At 44.8% G+C, this 25227-nt stretch overlaps 1 protein-coding gene across 1 annotated transcript in view; it reads right to left on the reverse strand.

The window, feature by feature from the left end:
* Positions 1-25227, reverse strand: part of LOC141273395 (alpha-2-macroglobulin-like) — a 257598-nt gene that overhangs the window by 202308 nt on the left and 30063 nt on the right. The window contains exons 8-9 of the mRNA XM_073685161.1: positions 9676-9799; positions 6753-6867 (exon numbers count right to left, since the gene is read on the reverse strand). Of these exons, the coding sequence (XP_073541262.1) occupies positions 6753-6867; positions 9676-9799 (239 nt within the window). The remainder of the gene's footprint in view (positions 1-6752; positions 6868-9675; positions 9800-25227) is intronic.

Consider the following 25227-nt stretch of genomic DNA (forward strand, 5'->3'; position numbering starts at 1 on the left):
CCCAGGCTACTAATATCAGCCCCCAGCTGTCTGCCTAGCCTTAGCTGGCTATTAAAATAGGGGGGACCCCACGTCATTTTTTTTGGGGTCCCCCATTTTAATAGCTAGTAAAGGCTAGGTATTCATCTGTCTTTAAATTCTTAGTGGCGTTTTTCCTAAAATTGGTCAGCCGTTGGACTCACTGCATACCTTATAACTGTAAAGCAGACCCTCTCCTTTCTAACGGGAACATGTCGTACCTTGTTACTGTGGCCCTGCTCTGTGTGTCTTTAAATTCTTAGTGGGGTTTTTCCCAAATTTTGGCAGCCCTTGCAGTCACAGCATGGGCATTACCACTATAGGAGACCCACTTCTTTATAATGGGAACATTTTTTTTACTGAGACCCTCCTCTATGTCTCTTCAAAGGGGTATTGGGTTGCGTCCAAATCTTTGGAAGCCCTTGCAGTCACTGGATACGCAATAACAGTATAGGAGACCCACTTGTTAATAATGGGAACAACAAAGCATAGCCGGCTGATGGCTCTCTAACAATAGCTAGGGCCAACTGCTGACCTTTTAAGAATAGTAAGGGCCGTCTGATGTCCCTATAAAAATAGGCTTTATGACTTTCAGAGTCCCTCCATCATAAATAAAAAAGGATGTGTCTGATGATGTGTCACACACCACATTGCCAGAAAAGGTTGTCAAATGTTAAAATGACATTTCCCGGTGAATGCATTTGTCTTAAAAAATAACGTAAAAAAAAAAACAATAGGATCTTTCTTTAGTATAAAAAACAGCGTCACCAATTTAACCTCAATGTAATAACATTGTTCAGCTCATGCACCTCCTCCTCCATCTCCGAAATGACCACATCAGTCACAAGCTGACAGCACTGCAGCACTGTCTTGGCCAAGCGGCAACAGGCTGTGCTGAAGTTAACATGCTTAATGCTTAATTGACAAACCACCCAGCACTGCAGAGTTGTTGAAAGCTGTAACACAGCAGCCTGATCTGTGGCTCTCACCGCTGAACATACAGCCAGGCATGGTCGTGTGTGATAATGGGCGGAACCTGGTGATGGAGAAAGGACAGCCGGAGTAGATACGGTTTCCCTCTATGCCAGTCCTTTCACTGTGCTAAAGAATATGGCTGTGGTGAAATACAACTCAAACTGAGAAGCTGTTTCAGATTGAAAAACATTGTGCCCACCAGAGGATTTAATTCTGAGGGCTAACCTTTCTCATACTCTCAAGAGCCCCATAGCAGCTGCAAAGTTAGCGCTATCATGAACTCTCCTGAGGTAGAAGCCAAGGTACACCAGAGGATTCTCTGGTGGGACCGTCCAACCCTGCCGAGAAGTCCTGGCTCAGTAAAGTGCGGGAAGGTTCCCGGACACTCTATGGCTGCTTTTTTAATGTGGATCGGCCATGCTTTTGCATGTTATTTCTCAAAACTCATGTTGATGTTGGACAGGTTGCCATTGCTTCTACAACAAGCTCAATTACAGGACTTCCTGGGAGAAATGACAAGCAGGGTAAATATGGTTTCCCTCTATGCCAGTCCTTTCACTGAGCGAAATACAACTCTCAGTAAAAAAAAAGTTGTGGACTGGCTCCGTACCGTCCCTGGCCACATTCACCTGTCCACGTGTTTGTGGTTAGGTGGTCCTTCCCGGTAAGTGCACTGGGGAGGGCACGGGTAATGTTGAGGGACCTGTGCTTGTGGAAGGCGGAGGCGATGCCGGGAAATATAGTGGTGGCTGGGGACTGAGTATGGACACCCGGCCGCCGCCGGCATGAGGTTATGAAAAGCTTCCGCCTCCACGAGCCTAAAAGGCCACATTTCAAGTGCAAGCACCTGTCAAAAATTTGGCAGTATAGTATTGCAGCCTGTGTTGGCTGCAGACTTGTGCTTGCATTCCAAGGAATGTGGTAGGGACAACTGAACGCTGCACTGGGAGAAGGACGTGGATGGTGATTGTCTGCAATGACAGATGCATGGTGGCAGGCATCTCAGCCATGCGCCAAGGATCACTTATGATGGGCACACTTTTAGGCAGTGACCTGGGAGTCAGAAATGCTTCCAGAGGTCTTCCCCATGCTGTTTTCATGTCTTTTCAGCACTGTATGCATGTGTCTGATGATGTGTCACACACCCCATGGACAGATAAGGTTGTAAAATGTTAAAATGACATATCCTGGTGAATGCATTTGTCTTGGTTGAAAGCAATTCAAAAGTGCAAAAACACATCAAAAACGCTATGTGTGAACATAGCCCAAGTTGTGGAGGAGTATTTTTGTTTTTGGTTATTTATTTTGCCTTATATACAAGTCATTACCCTGGAAAGGGTGTTCCTTAACATATTTCCCAGGAAAATGCATTTTGGTTTCGTTTTTGTATGTTTTATTGTGAGTCCGCAAAAGTGGCGTAATACTCTGACCACGTTGCTGACAGCAGTGATCTGGGAGTCTGAGATGCTTCCAGGGGTCTTCCACATGCTGTTCCCATGTCATTTGAGCACTGTTCCTATCGATTTGGGCAATTTTTAGGCCCTCTGCAGACCGCCGGGGGGAGCCGCCTGAAAATGAGTTTCCCATAGACTTACATTGGGCTCATTGCTCGGGTCGAGCACCCGAGTATTCCAATTTGCTCGACCAGAGCAATGAGTACCCGAGCATTTTAGTAGTCGCTCATCACTAATGACAACCCGTTGGGCCTTATCCATTATATCTGCCTGTAAATATTGTACCTATTCCTCTTCCCCAAGTAAAGTCTCAGTTATGGTTAAGAATCTCTGAATTTATTGCTGCCCTGGTTCCAGAAGAGAAATGCCTGGAGACAGCCGCGATCGGATGGTCTGAAGTAAGTGGAAAGCACCACGTACACCGCAACACATCAGAGGGAGGACACATCTTGCCTGTAGGGTGCCATGGCGAGCAGGGGCTACAGCTCGCCCATGACTACCTCGCTGCGGCACCTTACATTTGGCGTAGTCGGCAGGATGCGAGCTCCTCGCATGAAGAAAACGGGTAAGAGCTGAAGCAGAACACTGATGAGAAAAAGTTGGAAAGCATGCGACCCAAGATGGCAGCCCAAAGCATGGATTCTAAGATGGCGACAGTGGCAGTAAAGTATAGGAGAAGAACCGCCTATCGTGGGAGTGGACGGCGCGAAAAGATGTCCAGCCTCTAAGAGTTTCGGCCCAAAGAAGGATGGGCTCAGCAACCAGGATTCGTCCCAGGATGGGAGGTACGGTGAAGAAGAGGGCGCGGCGCAGAGTGAATTCTGGTCCAGTGAGTATCAGCGTGTCAGGGAAGGAGGCGCGGCTAAAGGCGGAGTAGCCGAGAGTGAAATGTGACGCAGCGGTCGCGTCAGAAATTCAACCTAAGAAGAGTCAGAGCCTAGCGCGCAGGAAGTGCATCACCGGGGAGCGACAAGCGCCATTTTCTTCTCAACGCTTGAGAGGTGAGAAGCTGAGTGGAAAGCCCCAAATGACAATAGCACATGGTGGTCGAGACTCGAGTGTGCCCCATTACTGCCGGCCTATGGACATTAACAAAGAAGAAATGTACGCAGAGGAGGAGATGCCCTTGGCTCAGGGAGAGAAAACCCCCGGCGTCGATGAAGGCTCAAAAAGTGGTGGACCAGGGCCATGGAGAGGCCATGCAGACGGCTCTGGTGGTCCATGAGTATTGTATGGATTACTGGGGTGATCAGAGTGTGCCAAAGATGGCACGAATGGGCATTGATAAAACTGACAAACCGAGCTATTGTGAGTCAGGGTGGACCCGACCCAGTAAAAAGCGGGGCATGACAGGCCTCAGGAGCTCGAAGAGATGGCTCCATTTGAGCATTGTAAACCACTGGGAGAACAGCGGAGTGCAAGTAATGGTGGGCCAGGTGGTACAGAAGTTTAGCATGACTAGCTACGATCCCACTCAAGTGGGCTGCTGGAGCGCCACTTCGGCGAAAGGATATCCCAGGCCCAGTAGGCTCCGTGACCAACCCTGGGGATGGAGGGAACCACCCTTCCCCAATTTCTGGGCTTCCTTCATGAAGGAGATGAAGAAAAAGTGAAGGGGAGATGGCCTAGGGCTAACCAGCCCCATTGCAAAAGTTTTGCAGGGACCTGTCTCACACTGTTCAGGTGAGGCAACTGTGAAATTGTCTGCTAGGGGCAAACTGCCCTATTTTCAAGTAGAGAACTGTTTTGCATAAATACTGGTGGCACTGTTGTTTCACCTTTGTGTCCAGAAGGTCTGTTTGTTTCTCCTAAAAGGAATCGGAGGGACTGTTCAAGATACTCTTGAGGCAGGTGGGCCTGTAATAGCAGCAGACAGCTGAAGGTTGGTTTGCGCCTTTTTCTGCTGGACTTTGCAACACTGAGGCACACCTAGAGGATGGGTATCCTCTGCTACTAAAAGACTTGCAGCCTAGCGGGAAGAACCTGTGACCCCCTCTAGGGCCATGAAGAAAGAGACTCATGGGTTGTTTCCTATGACCGTGTGCCTTAGGATGCAGCCCTTAAAGGAGATTGAGGGCTATTGGTGTGTTGACCTGTCTTAATATTATGGATATGGACACAGTGTTTCCAGGGTCCTTACCAAGAAGGACCGGTACTCTTGAAAGATGTTGAATGTTATGACAATGAACTGTTTTAATTTCTGTTTCGGAGCCCTTAAGCAAGAAGGGCCGGTCTCCACACAAGAAGACTTCGAGACCAGTCTTTCACTAAAATGTTTTAGTAATGTGATTTTATAAGTGTTAATATGTGATTGGTTGCCTTGTATGGTCGAGAACGACCATCATTAAAGTGTGGGGGAATGTAGTAGCGGGGAAGAACGTAGCTTACCTATGGCACTGAAAGAGTTAAAAGAGTATGTTCCCGGTAGTTAGATCTCTCTGGGCTGCAGTTAGGTCCAGTTAAGGGGTTAGTTTTGATAATCCAGACCAGTAGAGTAAAGGGGAACCCAGTGCTTTGGTTAGGCATAAGATGTGAGTAAATGCCTTAGTGATGATATGTTTCCTTGTGGGCTGTAGTATGGTTAACCAGCCACAAGATGCCACTGTCCCGGGTGCAGATGACAGGTTGAGTCTGCCAGAATTTTTTACTGACAGTGAAGGGGCAACACAACTATCTAGAAGTAATATATCTATACTGGATTATTCATTAATCTTAAATTCAAAACCCACTCAAATAAACAATGAACAACCACAAAATAATTTTAAAATGATTCATTTAATAAATTTATATAAAAAAAATACATATATGAATCAAAAGACATGATTATAGAAAAACAGACTCAGGGATATACAATAAATACCCAATAATTAATTCACTGTGGGGCACAAATCAGTAACAGAAAAATAGTCCAGACAATGTGTTAAAGTGCATAGTGCAATGAATACATATAGCAGCAACTAAAGAATATAAATAAATTAAATCACAGTGGATATATATATTAAAGTGCTGAATTAAATGCATTAATATGACCAAGTGAACACATAGGTAGGAATAAATACCAAATAAATACCATATAGATAGGCCCCACCACCTCCAACGCTGTTTCGCCGGATGGCTTTCTCCTTGAGAAAGATTCAGCGAGAGTTTGGACAGGGAATCGTATGGGCAGCCTGAGGATAGTGGCTGCTAAGGCAGACAAGAGCCCCATACCACAAACAGTAGGATCACCAGAGTGAAGATTCCCTACGCAAGAGTCCCCTTAGCTGGAAGGAGAAACTCAATAGAGGTATTGAGGACCCAGGGGCACATTCTGTCTGCAGGCTGCAGAAGAAGCTAGGACTCAAGGCTAGGACATGGGGAGAACTAGGATCTGGATATACTGTCACTGGTGAGGAAGATTCTCTAAGGCTAGACAATTGAGACACAGAGATACTTCACTTAAAGAGGGAACCAGGGCTGAAGTTGTTTCCAGTACCTCTGAGAGAGATGACAACCCGTTGGGCCTTATTCATTATATCTGCCTGTAAATATTGTACATATTCCTCTTCCCCAAGTAAAGTCCCAGTTATGGTTAAGAACTTAGTGTCCTCTGAATTTATTGCTGCCCTGGTTCTAGAAGAGAAATGCCTGGAGACAGCCGCAACCGAATGGTCTGAAGTAAGTGGAAATCATCACTTACATCACAGCACATCAGAGGGAGGACACACCTTGTCTGTAGGGTGCTATGGCAAGCAGGGGCTACAGCTCACCCACGACTACCTCGCTGGGGCACCTTACATACTACTGATTGTATAAAATCATACTACCATCTGACCTTCTCTATTAATGCCATGAAATAAATAACATAAAATAGCATAGTCTGCTTGCACACAAATAACACATTAGAAAGCATCTAACAGTTTAGACCAGTGGTCCTTCACCTTTCTTAACTTGAGAGCCACATTCAGTCCTGAGTCCCGAGCAGTGACCTCCAGGTCCTGCCTCCTCCAGAATAGTGACACCTAGAGCCTCACACTATTGTATCCAGCTTCAAACAAACCTATAACTGGCAAAATCATCAACTTATCATATCTTTCCAGCCCCATGGCAAGTACATTGTACATGTGTGTCCAAATCAGCTCTTCTGTGTGAGGTTACTCACAAAAGTCATCATTTCGATACCTGCTCTTCATAACTGTTTGTTAGTCCTGGTGTTAAAACACCAAGAACATACACAGCTGCAAGGCACATATTATGGACCCATGAGCCACATGTGGGTCCCAAGCCACAGGTTGAGGACCCCTGGTCTAGACTAATAAGACTTACCAGTTCCTTCTTCTGTAACAGAAGCAGCACCTTTCAGTTCATTTTTCATACGAGATTCATTGGGCTTAAAGAGTCCAGAATTGACAACAATCGTATGGCAACCAGATCTGTCCAACTGTGTAGAAAAAAAAAAAAACCTCAGAATCAACAGCCATTCAATTAATATAGCTATATGATATGCCAAAACTACCAAATATATGGCAGCTGCAATGGCTGTGTATACTGCTCTGATTGTTCTTGTGATTACTTGGTATTTAATAAGCATTCGGTAAAGACTTCTCACAATATAGACAATTAGTACCCATCTACAGCTTATTTATCAGACCTCCACTTCTCAAGAATAAGGGACCTTGGCTTCTTTTCCAATGTTTATTTTATAGCAGCCACAGGGTCCTTATTGGGAGAATGAATGAGCAGGTGGCTTTACATGTGCATTGCGGACACTTCAGATATTTACGAAGCATTGCCTGCCAAACCCGATGCATCTCCTCATGAAGAACCAGGTTTCAGGAGATATAATAATTTAAACAATGTCAGGTGCATCACCAATGCCAGCTGGAAACAAAGATGGGTCTATTGGCTTCAATAATAAAAACAGGGTGCCTGAATGAGGCAAACCCTCAACAAATAAGAACACCAGCATCATTGCAGGTATTCTATACCAGATAACAGTACATTGAAGACATATGAAGACAGAGAACCATATATTTAACACTTCTGTCTGCTCCTTGCAGCACTTCAATTCACTACCTGGACAACCTATTCTTAAATGAAATAGTCCCCTTTATAAAAAAAAAAAAACACCATATGCTTGCCTCCCACACTGGCACCGGGTCTGCAGGGGCTGACGTAACACTGTTATGTCACTGTCGGGCTAGTGCACTCTTACTACTTAGAGTGTACTTTGGACAAGCAGAAGAAGTGATAGCTCAGAAGACAATGAGGGCAACTAGTTGGCTACAGGGCTCACATGTCATAACAATGCCTCTGGGGACCCATCCTGGTACAGGATGTAAGTATATTGTTTTTTTATTTTTACAAAGGGGACTACTTAACTTAAAAAAGTGGCTGTCCATATAGTGGACAACCCCTTTCAGGGTAAATGAAAAAAAAGCATCCCGATTCATTATTTCATGTGCGTCTTCTTTTATTCTTGTCTAGTTTTTGCTGTATTTTTCGTCTATTTTTTATTTGCGCCTTTTGTTCTTTTGATTTGCACTTTTTTAAAGCCTATTAAATACGTGTTCACTTGTTTTGGTTTTTAAATTTACCATTGTTGGTGAGGTTTGGATTTTCTCGATGTTTTTGGTTGATTCATCATTTGCAACTTTCCAAAAGGTTGCAAAATTTGACATAAATGTACTCCAGTCCATACCTGGAGTCATTTTAGGCCAGCCAGACATTTTGATGCAAAATTTTGTGATATTTTAGCAGAATGTGTGACTTTTTACTCCAAAGAGTTGTAATGCACGTTAAAAAAATAAAATAAACAGAATGTATTAAATTGCATAAACTTCATGAATCACGTGAGCCATTTTGAAACATTTGGTGCGAAATACATAAATGAATACCATAAAACAGGAAAAGGAATAGGGAGTTAAAAAAGAATCATATGATGAATTTGGCCCTTTGTCTTGTTAGTAAAAAAATATATTCAGAGGATTTGGTAATTTAGAAGCCTCAACAATCAAATTTAATGTAGCAGAAATTGCTCAATAGGGTCACCACAAGTAAGTTAAAGGTCTACACATCAGTCAATTGAAATCAATTGGTTTCCAATGTAATGTGCAGATGTGCTGGGTTCTCCAAAGCAAAAAACATTGGCTGATGGATGGCTAAATATTCTAAACAGGAAATCCATCCTCAATAAATGATATGTGTGTAAAGGAAGACACTTCTCTACTGGATTCTCATTGTATTATGAAACCTCAGATAAAACTACACAATTCTGTTTACTAACAGATCTCTGGTAAAGATATTCAAAAAGATGTGAAGGGACCTGGTCCAACGCCCACAAACCACATCATACTTCCTGTAATCTTCTGATTGTAGGCCCAATGATTCTGACAGGTAGGAGGTGGTTTACTGGGATCCTGTCTGGTAGCCACAGATTATGGATGTGACTATTAGAGCTTAGTCCTGTGAATCTCTTTTGATAATCTCTAGTCTATCGATGTATTATCACTTTCTGGATCATGTTATATAACTTTTGGCAAAATAAAGTATGAAACCTGCAGAAAACTTGTATTTTTCCTTTTGATCCTTATAATTTGTCCTTTTAGATCATTTATGAAAATGCTATTTAATTTAAACGTAAATTAGCATCCCTTCAATGAAAATACTTTAAAGTTTTAAAAACAGATACATAGACATTAATTCTTATCCCTAGTAAAAAAGTATTTTAGAAGTAATGGAAAAACTTGGGATATAATTAGGGTTAGGCCACGTTCACACGTTCAGTATTTTACATCAGTATTTGTAAGCCAAAACCAGGAGTGGAACAATCAGAGGAAAAGTATAATAGAAACACGTCACCACTTCTGTATTTATCACCCACTCCTGGTTTTGGCTTGCAAATACTGATGTAAAATACTGACCGAATACCGAATATTGAACATGTGACCTTACATTGTCTCCCACGCACTAGACTACAAGAATAGCAGAAATGTGGTATGACATTGGCCAATTTCAAAATACTGTAGAATCATTTATGATAGAAAGTCATAGCAACACCGCCCAAGTGGAATCACCAATTAATGTGATGTCCATTTGGCTCAATAACAATAGAGTTTATGTTCTGGTTGTGTCAAGATGGTGCAATCAACTGGTTTGAAGATTGCATAAGTAGTATCAGATGTGGGGAGATTTTTTTTACTTCTTTGATGCATTAATATTTAGAACATAGAAAATAGGACCTCCTCACCTTTCCACTGAAATTAGCACATATAGGTTGCTCATTTGGTTTCACCCTCCAATAAGGATATATAAAAGCTTCACGACAAATAGAAGCATTAAAATACCCCTGGACTGGTTTCCCATATGTGTATCTAAGAGATTAGAAGTAAATTATATGCATTGATAACACACAATAACTCATATACATTTTAAAGACTTAAAAAATACAAAAATGGCAAATAAGAAAGAAATGACAAATGCATCATGTAATAATGAAAAAGAAAAACTGCTATTTAAAAAAGCTTGGATAAGAAATATTTTATTATATAATTTTCTTATTAAAACATTATTTCAGAAATTCTGGTTGTCTCTAGTTTTACGACCACTCAATTAAATATAAAAGTAATATTGATAAGAGTTTGAGGGGCTCTTAGTCCTAGTACTTGGCTGGACAGTAGGACAACCATGCACTATTCATTCTATGAAGTTGAATGGGGACATCCAAAATAGCTGATCACACTGATTCAGCTGTTTGCGAAAGCCCCATTTATTGTTAAGAAAGACTGCTCTATGATGATAATAATCAAAAACATCATGTTACCATTCTGTAGCCTGACATTTATCACTTTCTATTGTCTAAATATAGAATATATTCGATATAGGATATAAATATCTACATGAGAACTTTTTTTTCCAAAAGTTCCAATATGTTGCAAATTATAATTTTTCCATCCTATTCTGTCAGGTATAAGGTATGAAAGCATGTTTATGGTTTTCTACATAAATATGTTTTTATGTTTAAATTTTGTTTTAAGTGATAACTAGGTTTTGATGCGGTGGTTATAATTATTCATACACACATGGAAAAAATTTTTGGTACCTTCTGTTAAAGTAAGAAAAACCCACAATAGTCACTGAAATAACTTAAAACTGACAAAAGTAATTTTCAATTTAGAGGGGTTTTACCACGAACAAAAGTTGATTTTAATCAATAGATCTTGGAATAATAAGTTTCACAATTGGATGTGTTTAATTAAAATGTCCCTGTGCCGAGATAATCTTACAAATGTGCCCCAGCTGTGTACTGTGTAATGGCTGTGTCTGACCGTGCAGGATCATGGTCTGATCATACCACATCTCCTGGACAGGGGAGAAAGCAAAAGACTATACAGATATTACAGCATGGGATCACAGCTGATTCCTCTCGTGAGATAAAACATTTCCCTGCCTGTTTTTAAACAATGTTTTACTTCAAAGAAAGAATCAGCTGCGATCCTCTGTAGTGATGAGCGAGCACTAAAATGCTCGGGTACTCGTTGTTCGAGTTGAGCAAATTGGAATGCTTGAGTGCTCGGGTCCGAGTAACGAGCTCAATGTAAGTCTATGGGAAACTCAAGCATTTTTCAGGCAGCTCCCCCTGGGGGTCTGCAGAGGGCCTAAAGATTGCCCAAATCAATGGGAACAGTGCTCAAATGACATGGGAACAGCATTGGGAAGACCACAGGAAGCATTTCTGACTCCCAGGTCACTGCTGTCAACAACGTTGTCAGAGGTATTACGCCACTTTTACGAACTTACAATAAAACACGCAAAAACAAAACCAAAATGGATTTTTCTGGGAAATATGTTAAAGAAAATCCTTTCCAGGGTAATGACTTGTATATAAGGCAAAATAAATAACCAAAAACAAAAATGCTCTTCCACACCCTGGGCTATGTACACACGTTGCGTTTTTGCACTTTTGCATTGCTTTCAACCAATACAAATGCATTCACTGGGAAATGTCATTTTAACATTTTACAACCTTATCTGGCCATGTGGTGTGTGACACATCATCAGACACATGCATACAGTGCTGAAAAGATATAGGAACAGCATGGGAAGACCCCTGGAAGCATCTCTGACTCCCAGGTCACTGCCTAAAAGTGTGCCCATCATAAGTGATCCTTGGCACATTTGAAGATGCCTGCCGCCATGCACCTGTCATTGCAGACAATCACCATCCACGTCCTTCTCACCGTCCTTGTCCCAGCGCTGTGTTTAGTTGACCCTACCCCATTCCTTGGAATGCAAGCGCAAGTATGCAGCCAGCCACCCACCCACAGGCCGCAATAGTAAACTGCCAGGTTTCTGGGCAGCTGCTTGCACTTGAAATGTGACCTTTTAAGCTCATGGAGGTGGAATCTGTACACAACTTCATGGTGGCAGTGGCCTGGTGTCCATATTTCTCCCGGTGTCGTCTCTGCCTTCCACAAGCATGGGTCCCACAACATTACCCGTGCCCTCCCCAGTGCACTTAGGTGGGAAGTACCGCCTAACCACAAACACGTGGACAGGTGAATGTGGCCAGGGATGGTATGGAGCCAGTCCACATTAAAAATTCAGCCATAGAGTGTCCGGGAACCTTCCCACACACCTTTCTTAGCCAGGGCTGTTTCTAGGTAGAGTTGGATGGGCCCACCAGAGAATCCACGGTTGGGCCCTGGAGAGTTCATGATAGGCGCAAACTTTGCAGATGCTATGGGGTTCTTGAGCGAGGGAGAAAGGTGGGCCCTCAGAATTAAATTCCCTAGGGGGTCCAATGTTTTTCAGTCTGACACTGCTTCTCAGTGACAGTTGTATTTCACCACAGGCATATTCTTTAGCTCTGTGAAAGGACTGGCATAGAGGGAAACCGTATGTACTCCAGGTGTCATTTCTCCCAGGAAGTCCTCTAATGCAGCTTGTCACATAAGCAATGGCAGCCCGTCCAACATCAGCTCACACTTGACTGTGGTGCTTCGACACGCAAACATCTTTCTTTGCCTTTTAATTTCATGACTACAGAGTTGGGCAATGGCCTGATCTGCAATGTGGTTTGAGAAATAACATGCATAAGCACGTCTAATCCACGTTAAAAAAAGCAGCTATAGAGTGTCCGGGAACCTTCCCACACACTTTTCTTAGCCAGGGCTGCTTCTTGGAAGGGTTTGACGGACCCATCAGAGAACTGGAGACTCCTCCGGTGGGCCCTGGCTTCTACATGGGGAGAGTTCATAGTGCCGAGGTGAGGCCATTATGATGATAGAGGCTACCATCTACTTAGTTTTCTGTTACTTGGAATGCAAGCGTAAGTATGCAGCCAGCCACCCACCCACAGGCCGCAATAGTAAACTGCCAGATTTCTGGGCAGCTGCTTGCACTTGAAATTTGGCCTTTTAGGTTTGTGGAGGCAGAATCTGTCTACAGGCTCATGGCGGCGGCGGCCGGGTGTTCATACTCGGTCCCCAGGCGCCACTATTTCTCCTGGTATCGTCTCCACCTTCCACAAGCAAGAGTCCCTGAACATTACTGCTGGTACTTTTCTGTGGGTATCTGCTTGCCTCTTGCCAGCCTGGAATATTTCCAGTGAACTATGGTACGATGCCATGGTATTAGCACTGCCCCCAGTACCAGTAGCGAAGTCATCCCCATTTTCCTTCTCAGGAATTTTATTTGGTAGACAGAGTGGCTGCCCTTTCACAAAGGAGCTGAAGATAGAGTGGCAGCAGGTGCAAGTTTCTCCAGCCTGTTAGATATCAGAGGGTGAAGGGCAGCACATTGGCTCAGTGGTTAGCACTGAAGCCTTGGAGTGCTGGGATCCTGGGTTCAAATCCCAGCAAGGACAACATCTGCAAGGATTTTGTATGTTCTCCCCATGTTTGAGTGCGTTTCCGCCTCAGTAAATAAGCAGCCAGGACTAGTGTTGAGCGATACCTTCCGATATCAGGAAATATCGTATCGGATTGGATCGGGCCGATACCCAAAAAGTATCGGATATCGCCGATTCCGATACCGGAAACCAATGCAAGTCAATGGGACACAAATATCGGAATGAAAATAAACCCTTTCTTTCCTTGTAGGTTAATTCTACATGAAGTAAAACAACTAAGAATAATGTAGAATGACATGAAAAGCCGGCAATTCATCAGCGGCATACACCGGTACCCGACAATTTACAACAGAAAGAATAGAGCTTCACACATAGATTAGATAGATAGAAACATGTCAGTCACATATATATGAAGTACAGTGACAGTGTTGCTTACTGTACTTGTCATTTAGTGTAAAGGATTTATTTAAAAAAATATTAGTGTTTTCGTGCACCGTCTCTTTAAAAAAGCCGGCCGGCAATTCAGCAGCGGTACCCGACAATTTATAACAGAAAGAATAGAGCTTCACACATAGATTAGATAGATAGAAACATGTCAGTCACATATATATGAAGTACAGTGACAGTGTTGCTTACTGTACTTGTCATTTAGTGTAAAGGATTTATTTAAAAAAATAATAGTGTTTTCATGCACCGTCTCTTTAAGAAAGCCGGCCGGCAATTCAGCATCTGTACCCGACAATTTAGAACAGAAAGAATAGAGAATCACACATAGATTAGATAGATAGAAACATGTCAGTCACATATATATGAAGTACAGTGACAGTGTTGATTACTGTACTTGTCATTTAGTGTTAAAATAAAGGATTTATTTAAAAAAAAATTGGCGTGGGGTTCCCCTTAATTTTAGGCTCTAGCGGAGGTTAAGCAGACAGCTGGGGCAAATGTTTGAAGCCTGGGAAGGGGGTAATACCCACGGAGCTTCCCAGGCTACTAATATCAGCCCCCAGCTGAATACCTAGCCTTTACTAGCTATTAAAATGGGGGAACCCCCCCAAAAAAATAACGTGGGGTCCCCCCTAATTTAATAGCTAGCACAGGCTAGGCAGACAGCTGGGGGCTGATATTAATAGCCCAGGAAGGGTGCCATGAATATTGGCCCCCTCCCAGGCTAGAAACACCAGCCGTCAGCCGCCCCAGAAATGGCGCATCCATAGGATGCGCCAATTCTGGCACTTAGCCTCGCTCTTCCACGCTGCCCTGGTGCGGTGGCAGGGGGTAATAGGGTTGGGGTTGATGTCAGCTTATAATGCCAGCTGACATCAAGCCCAGGTTAGTAATGGAGAGGCGTCTATAAGACACCCCCATTACTAACCCCATAGTCAAAGTTAAAAGAAAACACAAACACCCAGAGTAAAGTCCTTTAATTGAAATAAAGACACAATTCTTTATTGTTCTAAATTAAACCATACTTACCATCACGCCCATTCCAGCTGAAGCCAACGATCTCCTGCAATAAAAGAAAAATAATAAAGCAACCTCATCCTTACCTTTCGATGGTTCCCAGGACAGCTCCAGCTCTGCTACATCGAGATGACAGGCTGGACCGCAGCAGAAAGCTGCCATCCAGCCTGTCATCCCGCAGACACTGAGAAGCGCAGGCATGCATGCGCTCCTCAGTGTCTCTCTGTGACGTCATCCAGATGAGCCGAGTTCATGTCCAATGAACTCAGCTCACCTCATGCACGTCACTGACAGCGTGGGAAAGTTCTCCTGCACTCAGCGCTTCAGCGTGAGAATTCTCCCACGCTGTCAGTGACATACATGAGGTGAGGTCATGTCCAATGAACTCAGCTCACCTCATGCACGTCACTGACAGTGTGGGCAAATTCTCACGCTGAAGTGCTGAGTGCAGGAGAATTTTCCCACGCTGTCAGTGACGTACATGAGGTGAGCTGAGTTCATTGGACATGACCTCGGCTCATCTGGATGCCGTCACAGCCAGACACTGAGGAGTGGAAGTATGCCTGCGCTTCTCAGTGTCTGCGGGATGACAGGATGGATGGCAGCGTTCTGCTGCGGTCCAGCCTGTCATCTCGATGTAGCAGAGCTGAAGCTGTCGTGGGAGCCATGGAAAGGTAAGGATGATGTTGCTTTATTATTTTACTTTTATTGCAGGAGATCGTTGGCTTCAGCTGGAATGGGCGTGACGGTAAGTATGGTTTAATTTAGAACAATAAAGAATTGTGTGTTTATTTCAATTAAAGGACTTTTTTCTGGGTGTTGTGTTTTTTTAAATACTTTACTAGAAATTCATGGTGGTCATATCTAATATTGGCGTGACCCCATGAATTTTGGGCTTAGGGCCAGCTGATAATGCCAAGCTGGCCTTAACCCCTTTATTACCCAGTGAGCCACCGCACCAGGGCCCTGGATGAGTTGGGTACAGCGCCAGAAGATGGCGCTTCAATGAACGCGCCATTTTCTGGGGCGGCTGCGGACTGCAATTTGCAGCGGGGGTGGCCCAGAAAGCTTGGGTCTCCCTGCGCTGCGGATTCCAGCCCCCAGCTGCCTAGTTGTATCTGGCTGGGCACAAAAATAGGGCGAAGCCCCACGCATTTTTTTTTTTAATTATTTCATGAAATTCATGGAATAATTAAGAAAAAAAGGGCTTCCCTATATTGTTGTGTCCAACCAGGTACAAATAGGCAGCTGGTGGTTGGGGGCAGCCCATTCCTGCCTGCTGTACCTGGCTGGACACAAATATAGTGCGAAGCCCCACGTCAATTTTTTTTTAATTATTTCATGAAATAATTTTTTTAAAAAAGGGCTTCCCTATATTGTTGTGTCCGGCCAGGTACAAATAGGCAGCTGGTGGTTGGGGGCAGCCTGTTCCTGCCTGCTGTACCTGGCTGGACACAAATATAGGGCGAAGCCCCACGTCAATTTTTTTTAAAATAAATCCTTTATTTTAACACTAAATGACATTTGAGGAGTTAATAAAGATGCAGTCCCTAAATTATTATTTATTTTTTAATTAATTTTTCCCAAAACTTTTGACGTGGGCTTCGCCATATTTTTGTATGCCAGCCAGGTACAGCATCCAGCTTCTATGAACGCGCCATTTTCCGGGGTGGCTGCGGACTGCAATTTTCAGCGGGGGGGGGGCAGAAAGCTTGGGCCTCCCTGCGCTGCAGATTCCATCCCCCAGCTGCCTAGTTGTACCTGGCTGGACACAAAAATAGGGAGAAGCTTCACGTATTTTTTTTTTTTAATTATTTCATGAAATTCATGAAATAATTAAGAAAAAAAGGGCTTCCCTATATTGTTGTGTCCAACCAGGTACAAATAGGCAGCTGGTGGTTGGGGGCAGCCCGTTCCTGCCTGCTGTACCTGGCTGGACACAAATATAGTGCGAAGCCCCACGTCAATTTTTTTTAAATCATTTCAGGAAATTCATGAAATAATTAAAAAAAATTGATGTGGGGCTTCGCCCTATATTTGTGTCCAGTCAGGTACAGCAGGCAGGAACGGGCTGCCCCCAACCACCAGCTGCCTATTTGTACCTAGCCGGACACAACAATATAGGGAAGCCCTTTTTTTCTTAATTATTCCATGAATTTCATGAATTAAAAAAAAAAAAAACGTGGAGCTTCGCCCTATTTTTGTGTCCAGCCAGGTACAACTAGGCAGCTGGGGGCTGGAATCTGCAGCGCAGGGAGGCCCAAGCTTTCTGGGCCCCACCCGCTGCAAATTGCAGTCCGCAGCCGCCCCGGAAAATGGCGCGTTCATAGAAGCGCCATCTTCTGGCGCTGTACCCAACTCATCCAGGGCCCTGGTGCGGTGGCTCACTGGGTAATAAAGGGGTTAAGGCCAGCTTGGCATTATCAGCTGGCCCTAAGCCCGAAATTCATGGGGTCACGCCAATATTAGACATGACCACCATGAATTTCTAGTAAAGTATTTAAAAAAAACACAAACACCCAGAAAAAAGTCCTTTAATTGAAATAAACACACAATTCTTTATTGTTCTAAATTAAACCATACTTACCATCACGCCCATTCCAGCTGAAGCCAACGATCTCCTGCAATAAAAGAAAAATAATAAAGCAACCTCATCCTTACCTTTCCATGGCTCCCACGACGGCTCCAGCTCTGCTACATCGAGATGACAGGCTGGACCGCAGCAGAACGCTGCCATCCAGCCTGTCATCCCGCAGACACTGAGAAACGCAGGCATACTTCCACTCCTCAGTGTCTGGCTGTGACGGCATCCAGATGAGCCGACAATGAACTCGGCTCACCTCATGTACGTCACTGACAGCGTGGGAGAATTCTCCTGCACTCAGCGCTTCAGCGTGAGAATTTTCCCACGCTGTCAGTGACGTGCATGAGGTGAGGTCATGTCCAATGAACTCGGCGCACCTCATGCACGTCACTGACAGCGTGGGAGAATTCTCACGCTGAAGCGCTGAGTGCAGGAGAATTTTCCCACGCTGTCAGTGACGTGCATGAGGTGAGCTGAGTTCATTGGACATGACCTCGGCTCATCTGGATGCCGTCACAGCGAGACACTGAGGAGCGCAAGCATGCCTGCGCTTCTCAGTGTCTGCGGGATGACAGGCTGGATGGCAGCGTTCTGCTGCGGTCCAGCCTGTCATCTCGATGTAGCAGAGCTGAAGCTGTCCTGGGAACCATGGAAAGGTAAGGATGAGGTTGCTTTATTATTTTACTTTTATTGCAGGAGATCGTTGGCTTCAGCTGGAATGGGCGTGACTGTAAGTATGGTTTAATTTAGAACAATAAAGAATTGTGTCTTTATTTCAATTAAAGGACTTTTTTCTGGGTGTTTGTGTTTTTTTTAAATACTTTACTAGAAATTCATGGCGGTCATGTCTAATATTGGCGTGACCCCATGAATTTCGGGCTTAGGGCCAGCTGATAATGCCAAGCTGGCCTTAACCCCTTTATTACCCAGTGAGCCACCGCACCAGGGCCCTGGATGAGTTGGGTACAGCGCCAGAAGATGGCGCTTCTATGAACGCGCCATTTTCCGGGGCGGCTGCGGACTGCAATTTGCAGCGGGTGGGGCCCAGAAAGCTTGGGTCTCCCTGCGCTGCAGATTCCAGCCCCCAGCTGCCTAGTTGTACCTGGCTGGACACAAAAATAGGGCGAAGCGCCACACATTTTTTTTTTTAATTATTTCATGAAATTCATGGAATAATTAAGAAAAAAAGGGCTTCCCTATATTGTTGTGTCCGGCTAGGTACAAATAGGCAGCTGGTGGTTGGGGGCAGCCCGTTCCTGCCTGCTGTACCTGGCTGGACACAAATATAGTGCGAAGCCCCACGTCAATTTTTTTTTAATTATTTAATGAAATAATTTTAAAAAAAGGGCTTCCCTATATTGTTGTGTCCGGCCAGGTACAAATAGGCAGCTGGTGGTTGGGGGCAGCCCGTTCCTGCCTGCTGTACCTGACTGGACACAAATATAGGGCGAAGCCCCACATAATTTTTTTTTAATTATTTCATGAATTTCCTGAAATAATTAAAAAAAAATTGACGTGGGGCTTCACACTATATTTGTGTCCAGCCAGGTACAGCAGGCAGGAACGGGCTGCCCCCAACCACCAGCTGCCTATTTGTACCTGGCCAGACACAACAATATAGGGAAGCCCTTTTTTTCTTAATTATTCCATGAATTTCATGAAATAATTAAAAAAAAAAAAACGTGGAGCATCTCCCTATTTTTGTGTCCAGCCAGGTACAACTAGGCAGCTGGGGGATGGAATCTGCAGCGCAGGGAGGCCCAAGCTTTCTGCCCCCCCCCCCCCCCCCGCTGAAAATTGCAGTCCGCGGCCGCCCCGGAAAATGGCGCGTTCATAGAAGCTGGATGCTGTACCTGGCTGGCATACAAAAATATGGCGAAGCCCACGTCAAAAGTTTTGGGAAAAATTTATTAAAAAATAAATAATAATTTAGGGACTGCATCTTTATTAAGTCCTCAAATGTCATTTAGTGTTAAAATAAAGGATTTATTTAAAAAAAAAATGGCGTGGGATCCCCCATAATTTTAGTCTCTAGCGGAGGTTAAGCAGACGGCTGGGGCAGATGTTTGAAGCCTGGGAAGGGGGTAAAACCCACGGAGCTTCCCAGGCTACTAATATCAGCCCCCAGCTGAATACCTAGCCTTTACTAGCTATTAAAATGGGGGACCCCCCCAAAAAAATGACGTGGGGTCCCCCCTATTTTAATAGCTAGCAAAGGCTAGGCAGACAGCTGGGGGCTGATATTAATAGCTCAGGAAGGGTGCCATGAATATTGGCCCCCTCCCAGGCAAGAAACACCAGCCGTCAGCCGCCCCAGAAATGGCGCATCCATAGGATGCGCCAATTCTGGCACTTAGCCTCGCTCTTCCACGCTGCCCTGGTGCGGTGGCAGGGGGTAATAGTGGTGGGGTTCATGTCAGCGCCAGCTGCCATGAAGCCCAGGTTAGTAATGATGGGTGTCTATAAGACACCCCCATTACTAACCTACAAAGTGTTAAAAAGAAAAAACACACTACACCCAGAAAAAAATAATTTATTTGAAATAAAACACCATTTTATTTAATTCTTAGTTTACTAAAAAAAAATAGTTACCTGTCCACGTTCCTGCGCTGATCTCCCATGCACAGCTGTCACATCTGGAGATGGTGACAGCTGTGCATGGCTGCTGTAAGCTCACGCTGCCGGGAACACGTCCGCTCCCGGCAGCGGGAGCCACTGACTGAGGTCACCGGAGTGCATTCAGGCAGCGCTTCTCCGGAGACCTCCTTTACGGCAGTGCTGTACCGTGGGAATTTCTCACGATACAGCAGTGCCGTAAAGCAGCTAACCGGAGCAGCGCTGCCTTAACTCTGGTGAACCCTTACGGCCCCGTCATTCTAGCGGCGGCAGCGGTTCAGAGCGGTCACAATCTATGTGGCTGCTCTGAACTGGAGATCTTCGTGGGACACTCGTGGACTGCTACGGAGGGGTAAGGATAAGGTTGTGGTTTATTATTTTATATTTTATTACAGGAGATCGATGGCTTCGGGGAATTAGGTGTTTAGGTGAGTATAGGTGTAGTTTTTTATTTTTTACTTTATTTTAGGTGGCGATCGGCGGGGACAGGTAATGTATAAACTAATTTCTTTTAGGTAACCACTGGCCACCAATGACATGTATCTAACATTTATTGGGGACTCAGTAGGGCAATTTATATAGCAGGATCAGGCTGATGGGAACTACTGCTCCCATCGAGCTGATCCTGCTGGCACGAGTGGACGGGGGACAGACATAGGCTGATGGGAGTAGTAGTGTCACATCGGCCTATGTCTGCCTGCACGCACACACCCCGCACACACACCCCGCACACACACACACCCCGCACACACACACACCCCACACACACACACCCCGCACACACACACACACCGCGCACACACTAATCATGACGGGTCTGGGAGGAGTGGCTGACCTGTGCGGCCGTGGGAAAGTTCATGTGAGTTCATGCAATGCAGTCAAGCATGAACTCACATGAACCCTCTGAGGGCACCGCGGCTACTTCAAATGAACAGCTGATCGGCATCACCTGATACCTCAGCTGTTCATTTGAAATAACCGGCGGGAAAGCGCAGCACAGAACGGGAAAGCCGGCGGTGAAGTCTTTTCACTGCCGGCTTCCCCGCCCGGGTCCTTCGCTCCTTGGTGCTGCGCTCCCCGCCCGGTCCTAATTTACGATTGGGATTGGAGGTGGCGAGGGGAGCGGAGGATAGGGGTGGGAGGCTGCGGGGAAGCAGTATGGGGCTGTGTGATTGTTTAAAAGCCGGCGGCTTTTTACCACCCGCCGGCTTTTAAACAATCAGGAGAATTCTCCCACGCTGGGATGGCATTCTGATGACAAGCTGGATCGCAGCTGAGCGCTGCCATCCAGCTTGTCATCCTTCACAGACACTGCAGAGCGCAGGCATTATGGGAACTTCCGATTCCGGTATTCGATATTATAAAAGTATCGGAATTAAGTATCGGAATTCCGATACAGTGAATATCGGCCGATACCCGATATTTCAGTATCGGAATGCTCAACACTAGCCAGGACACTTTTCTTAGCCAGGACTCCTTCTTAGCAGGGTTGGACGGTCCCACCAGAGAATCCTCGGGTGGGTCCTGGCTTCTATAATAAATAATAATAATTTTTATCTATATAGCGCCAACATATTCCACAGCACTTTACAATTAAGCGGGGACATGTACAGACAATAAATTCAATACAATTTAATACAGTTTAAACAGTTATATTAGGAGTGAGGTCCCTGCTCACAAGCTTACATTCTACATGGAAATGGGGGGACACAATAAGTGGACACAATAGGTGAAAAGTGCTTGTTATTTCAGGTCTGGCAATTATAATAAATAGGGATTTTCATAAAAAAATACATGATTCGGTCATCAGCCAGTATGTTTAAGTGCAATATTCAAGTATTGAGTGCAGTTATTGTCTGCATGAAGGGTGTGGAGACAGATGACTAGTAGGGTGCAAATTCTGAATTAGTTTACTGAGTAGTTGAGGTGGTAGGCTTGTTTAAAGAGATGGGTTTTTAAAGCGCACTTGAAGACATGGGGGCTAGGCATCAGTCAGATCGTCTGGAGTAGTGCATTCCAGAGAACCGCCGCAGCACGAGAGAAGATTTGTAGACGGAGGTGCGAGGTTCGGATTATGGAGGATGTTAGTCTTAGGTCATTTGTAGAATGGAGGGCACATGTAGGGCGATAGACAGAGATAAGAGAGGAGATATAAGATGGTGCAGAACTGTGGAGAGCTTTGTGGATGAGAGTGATGAGTTTATATTGGACCCTTTAGTGAATGGACAACTAGTGTAATGACTGGCACAAGGTGGAGTCATCGGTGAAGCAGGCTGGACAGAAATGCGACCTTGGCTGCCGCATTCATGACGTATTGGAGAGGAGAAAGTTTAGTAAGAGGGAGACCAATCAGAAGAGAGTTGCAGTAGTCCAGATGAGAGTGAATAAGAGCGACAGTAAGAGTTTTAGCAGTTTCAAAGGTGAGAAAAGGTCAGATTCTGGAAATGTTTTTAAGATGCAGGTGACAAGAGCGAGTGAGTGATCGGATATAGGAAATAAAGGAAAGGTTAGTGTCGAATATGACCCCAAGGCAGCGGGCGTGCAGCTTGGGAGTTATGGTTGAACCCTCCAAGATAATTTCGATGTTAGGTAGAGTTAGGTTAGTAGAGGGGAGAAACACAAGAAGTTCAGTTTTGGAGAGATTCAGTTTAAGATAGAGGGAGGATATGATATTACAGACAGCAGACAGACAATCCTTGGTATTTTGTATTAGGGTAGGGGTGATGTCAGGAGAAGAAGTGTATAATTGGGTGCCGTCAGCATGCAGATGATAATGGAACCCAAAACTGCTGATTGTTTGTCCAATAGGGGCAGTGTATAGAGAGAAGAAGAGGGGGTCTAGGACTGAGCCCTGCGGAACTCCATCAGGAGAGTTCATGATAGCGCAAACTTTGCAGTAGATATGGGGCTCTTGAGCAGGGAACAAAGGTGAGACCTCAGAATCAAATCCTCTGGTGTGCCCAATGTTTTACACTTTGAAACTGCTTCTCAGTGGGAGTAGTATTTCACCACAGCCATATTCTTTAGCACGATGAAAGGACTGGCATAGAGGGAAACCGTATCTACTCCGGCTGTCATTTCTCCGTCACCAGGTTCCGTCCATTGTCACACACGACCATGCGTGGCTGTATGTTCAGCTGTGAGAGCCACAGATCAGGCTGCTGTGTTACAGCTTTCAACAACTCTGCAGCAATGGGAGGTTTGTCACCTAAGCATTAAGCATGTTATCTTCAGCACAGCCTGTTGCTGCTTGGCCAAGGCAGTGCTGCAGTGCTTTCAGCTTGTGATTGAAGTGGTCATTTCGGAGATGGAGGCCGAACTGGAGGAGGAGGTGCAGGAGCTGAACAATGTGATTACATTGACGAGTCTGGTTTTTATACTAACAAAAATCCTACTGTGTTTTTATTTTTTCAATTTTATTTATTTTTTTACATTATTTTTTATGACAAATGCATTCACCGGGAAATGTCATTTTAACATTTTACAACCTTATCTGGCCATGTGGTGTGTGACACATCATCAGACACATCCTGTTTCATTTATGATGGAGGGATTCTGAAAGTCACAAAGCCTAATTTTATAGGGTCATCAGGCGGCCCTTACTATTCTTAAGGGGCCAGCAGTCGGCCCTCACTATTGTAAGAGAGCCATCAGCCGGCTATGCATTGTTATTCCCATTATTAACGAGTGGGTCTCCTATACTGTTATTGCATATGCAGTGTCTGCAAGGGTTGCCAAAAATTTGGACGCAACCCAATACCCCTTTGAAGAGACATACAGGAGGGTCTCAGTAAAAAAAATGTTCCCACTGTAAAGGAGAGGGTCTCCTATAGTGGTAATGCTCATGCTGTAACTGCAAGGGCTTCCAAAATTTTGGAAAAACCCCACTAACATGACATGTTCCCATTAGAAAGGAGAATGTCTCCTATACAGTTAAAGGGTATGCAGTGAATGCAACGGCTGCCAAAAATTTGGAGGAACTCCAATGCCCTTTGCAAGAGAGACATAGAGGTTGTAGGGCCTCCTGAAAACAATGTTCCCATTATTAGGAAGTGTGTCTCCCATGCTGCTTGCCTATGCAGTGAATGCAACGGCCGCCAAAAATTTGGAGGAACTCCAATGCCCCTTGCAAGAGACGTAGATATGTTGATATGGTACATATGGTGGTGGAGGATGAGGATGCGGAGAAGGAGGAGGACAAGAGCAAATAGACAAAATCAGAAAGCGTATACCCATGTGTGGGTGTGAAGACAGAGGTGCATGGGATTAGAGTTATAACCTCCCAAAAAAAAAACCCATTGTATTTGAGTTTATGTTACGCTGCTATCATTCGGTGGTGTTGAGAAGTATGGCCCAATCCAGCCCTTGTTCATTTTTATAACAGTCAGCCTGTCAGCATTTTCAGTTGACAGGCGGATGAGCCTATCAGTTATAATTCCACCGGCAGCATTAAAAATCCTCTTTGACAAAACACTAGCGGCAGGGCAGGCCCGGACCTCCAAGACATAGAGAGGCAGTTCATGCCACGTGTGCAGCTTGCATACCCAATAATTATAAGGCACAGAGGAATCACGGAGGATGTTGGTACGGTTGGCAAGGTACTCCCTCACCATCTTCCGAAACTTTTCCTTCCTTGGAAGAATACCCTGCGCATCAGGGCTTGTGCGATGGGAGAGTCTGAGAAAACTGTCCCAGAACTTTGACAGTGTTCCCCTGCCTCTGCTGGATTGCATTTCTGTCTCTCTCGCCTGTACTCTTTGGTTGTCCAATGAACTGTGACCTCTGCTGCCAGCGTTTTCAGCTGGGAATTTTTTAAATAACTCCGCAGCAAGGGCATTCTCATACTGCACCATTTAATTAGGCATTATTTGTCCTGCAAGGGAATAAGAGACAGAAAGTTTTCCTCGTAGCATGGGTCTAGAAGTGTCACCAACCAATAATGATTGCCGCCCAAAATTTTGACAATGCGAGGGTCACGGGAAAGACAGCATAACATAAGCTCAGCCATGTGTGCAAGACTGCAAATAAGCAAGACTTCCATGTCCTCACCAAGAGGATGACTGACCTTGCTCTCCTCCTTATCCTCCTCCTCCCTGTCCTCAGCCCATCCACAGTGAACAGACTGTATGACAGTTGTGCAGGTAGTACTGTCTATAGTGCAGGAAACAAGCTCTTGTACTTCCTCCTCCTCCTCTTCCTCATTGTCACCCAATTCACGTTGGGATGAGATGAGGATGGGCTGTGTATAATCACCCTGTATGGTTCCTTGCTCCATCTCATCGTAC

Source organism: Phyllobates terribilis, unplaced genomic scaffold (assembly GCF_046119375.1).
Source record: "Phyllobates terribilis strain yellow unplaced genomic scaffold, ASM4611937v1 Scaffold_5__5_contigs__length_657084704, whole genome shotgun sequence".
Classification (NCBI taxonomy): domain Eukaryota; kingdom Metazoa; phylum Chordata; class Amphibia; order Anura; family Dendrobatidae; genus Phyllobates; species Phyllobates terribilis.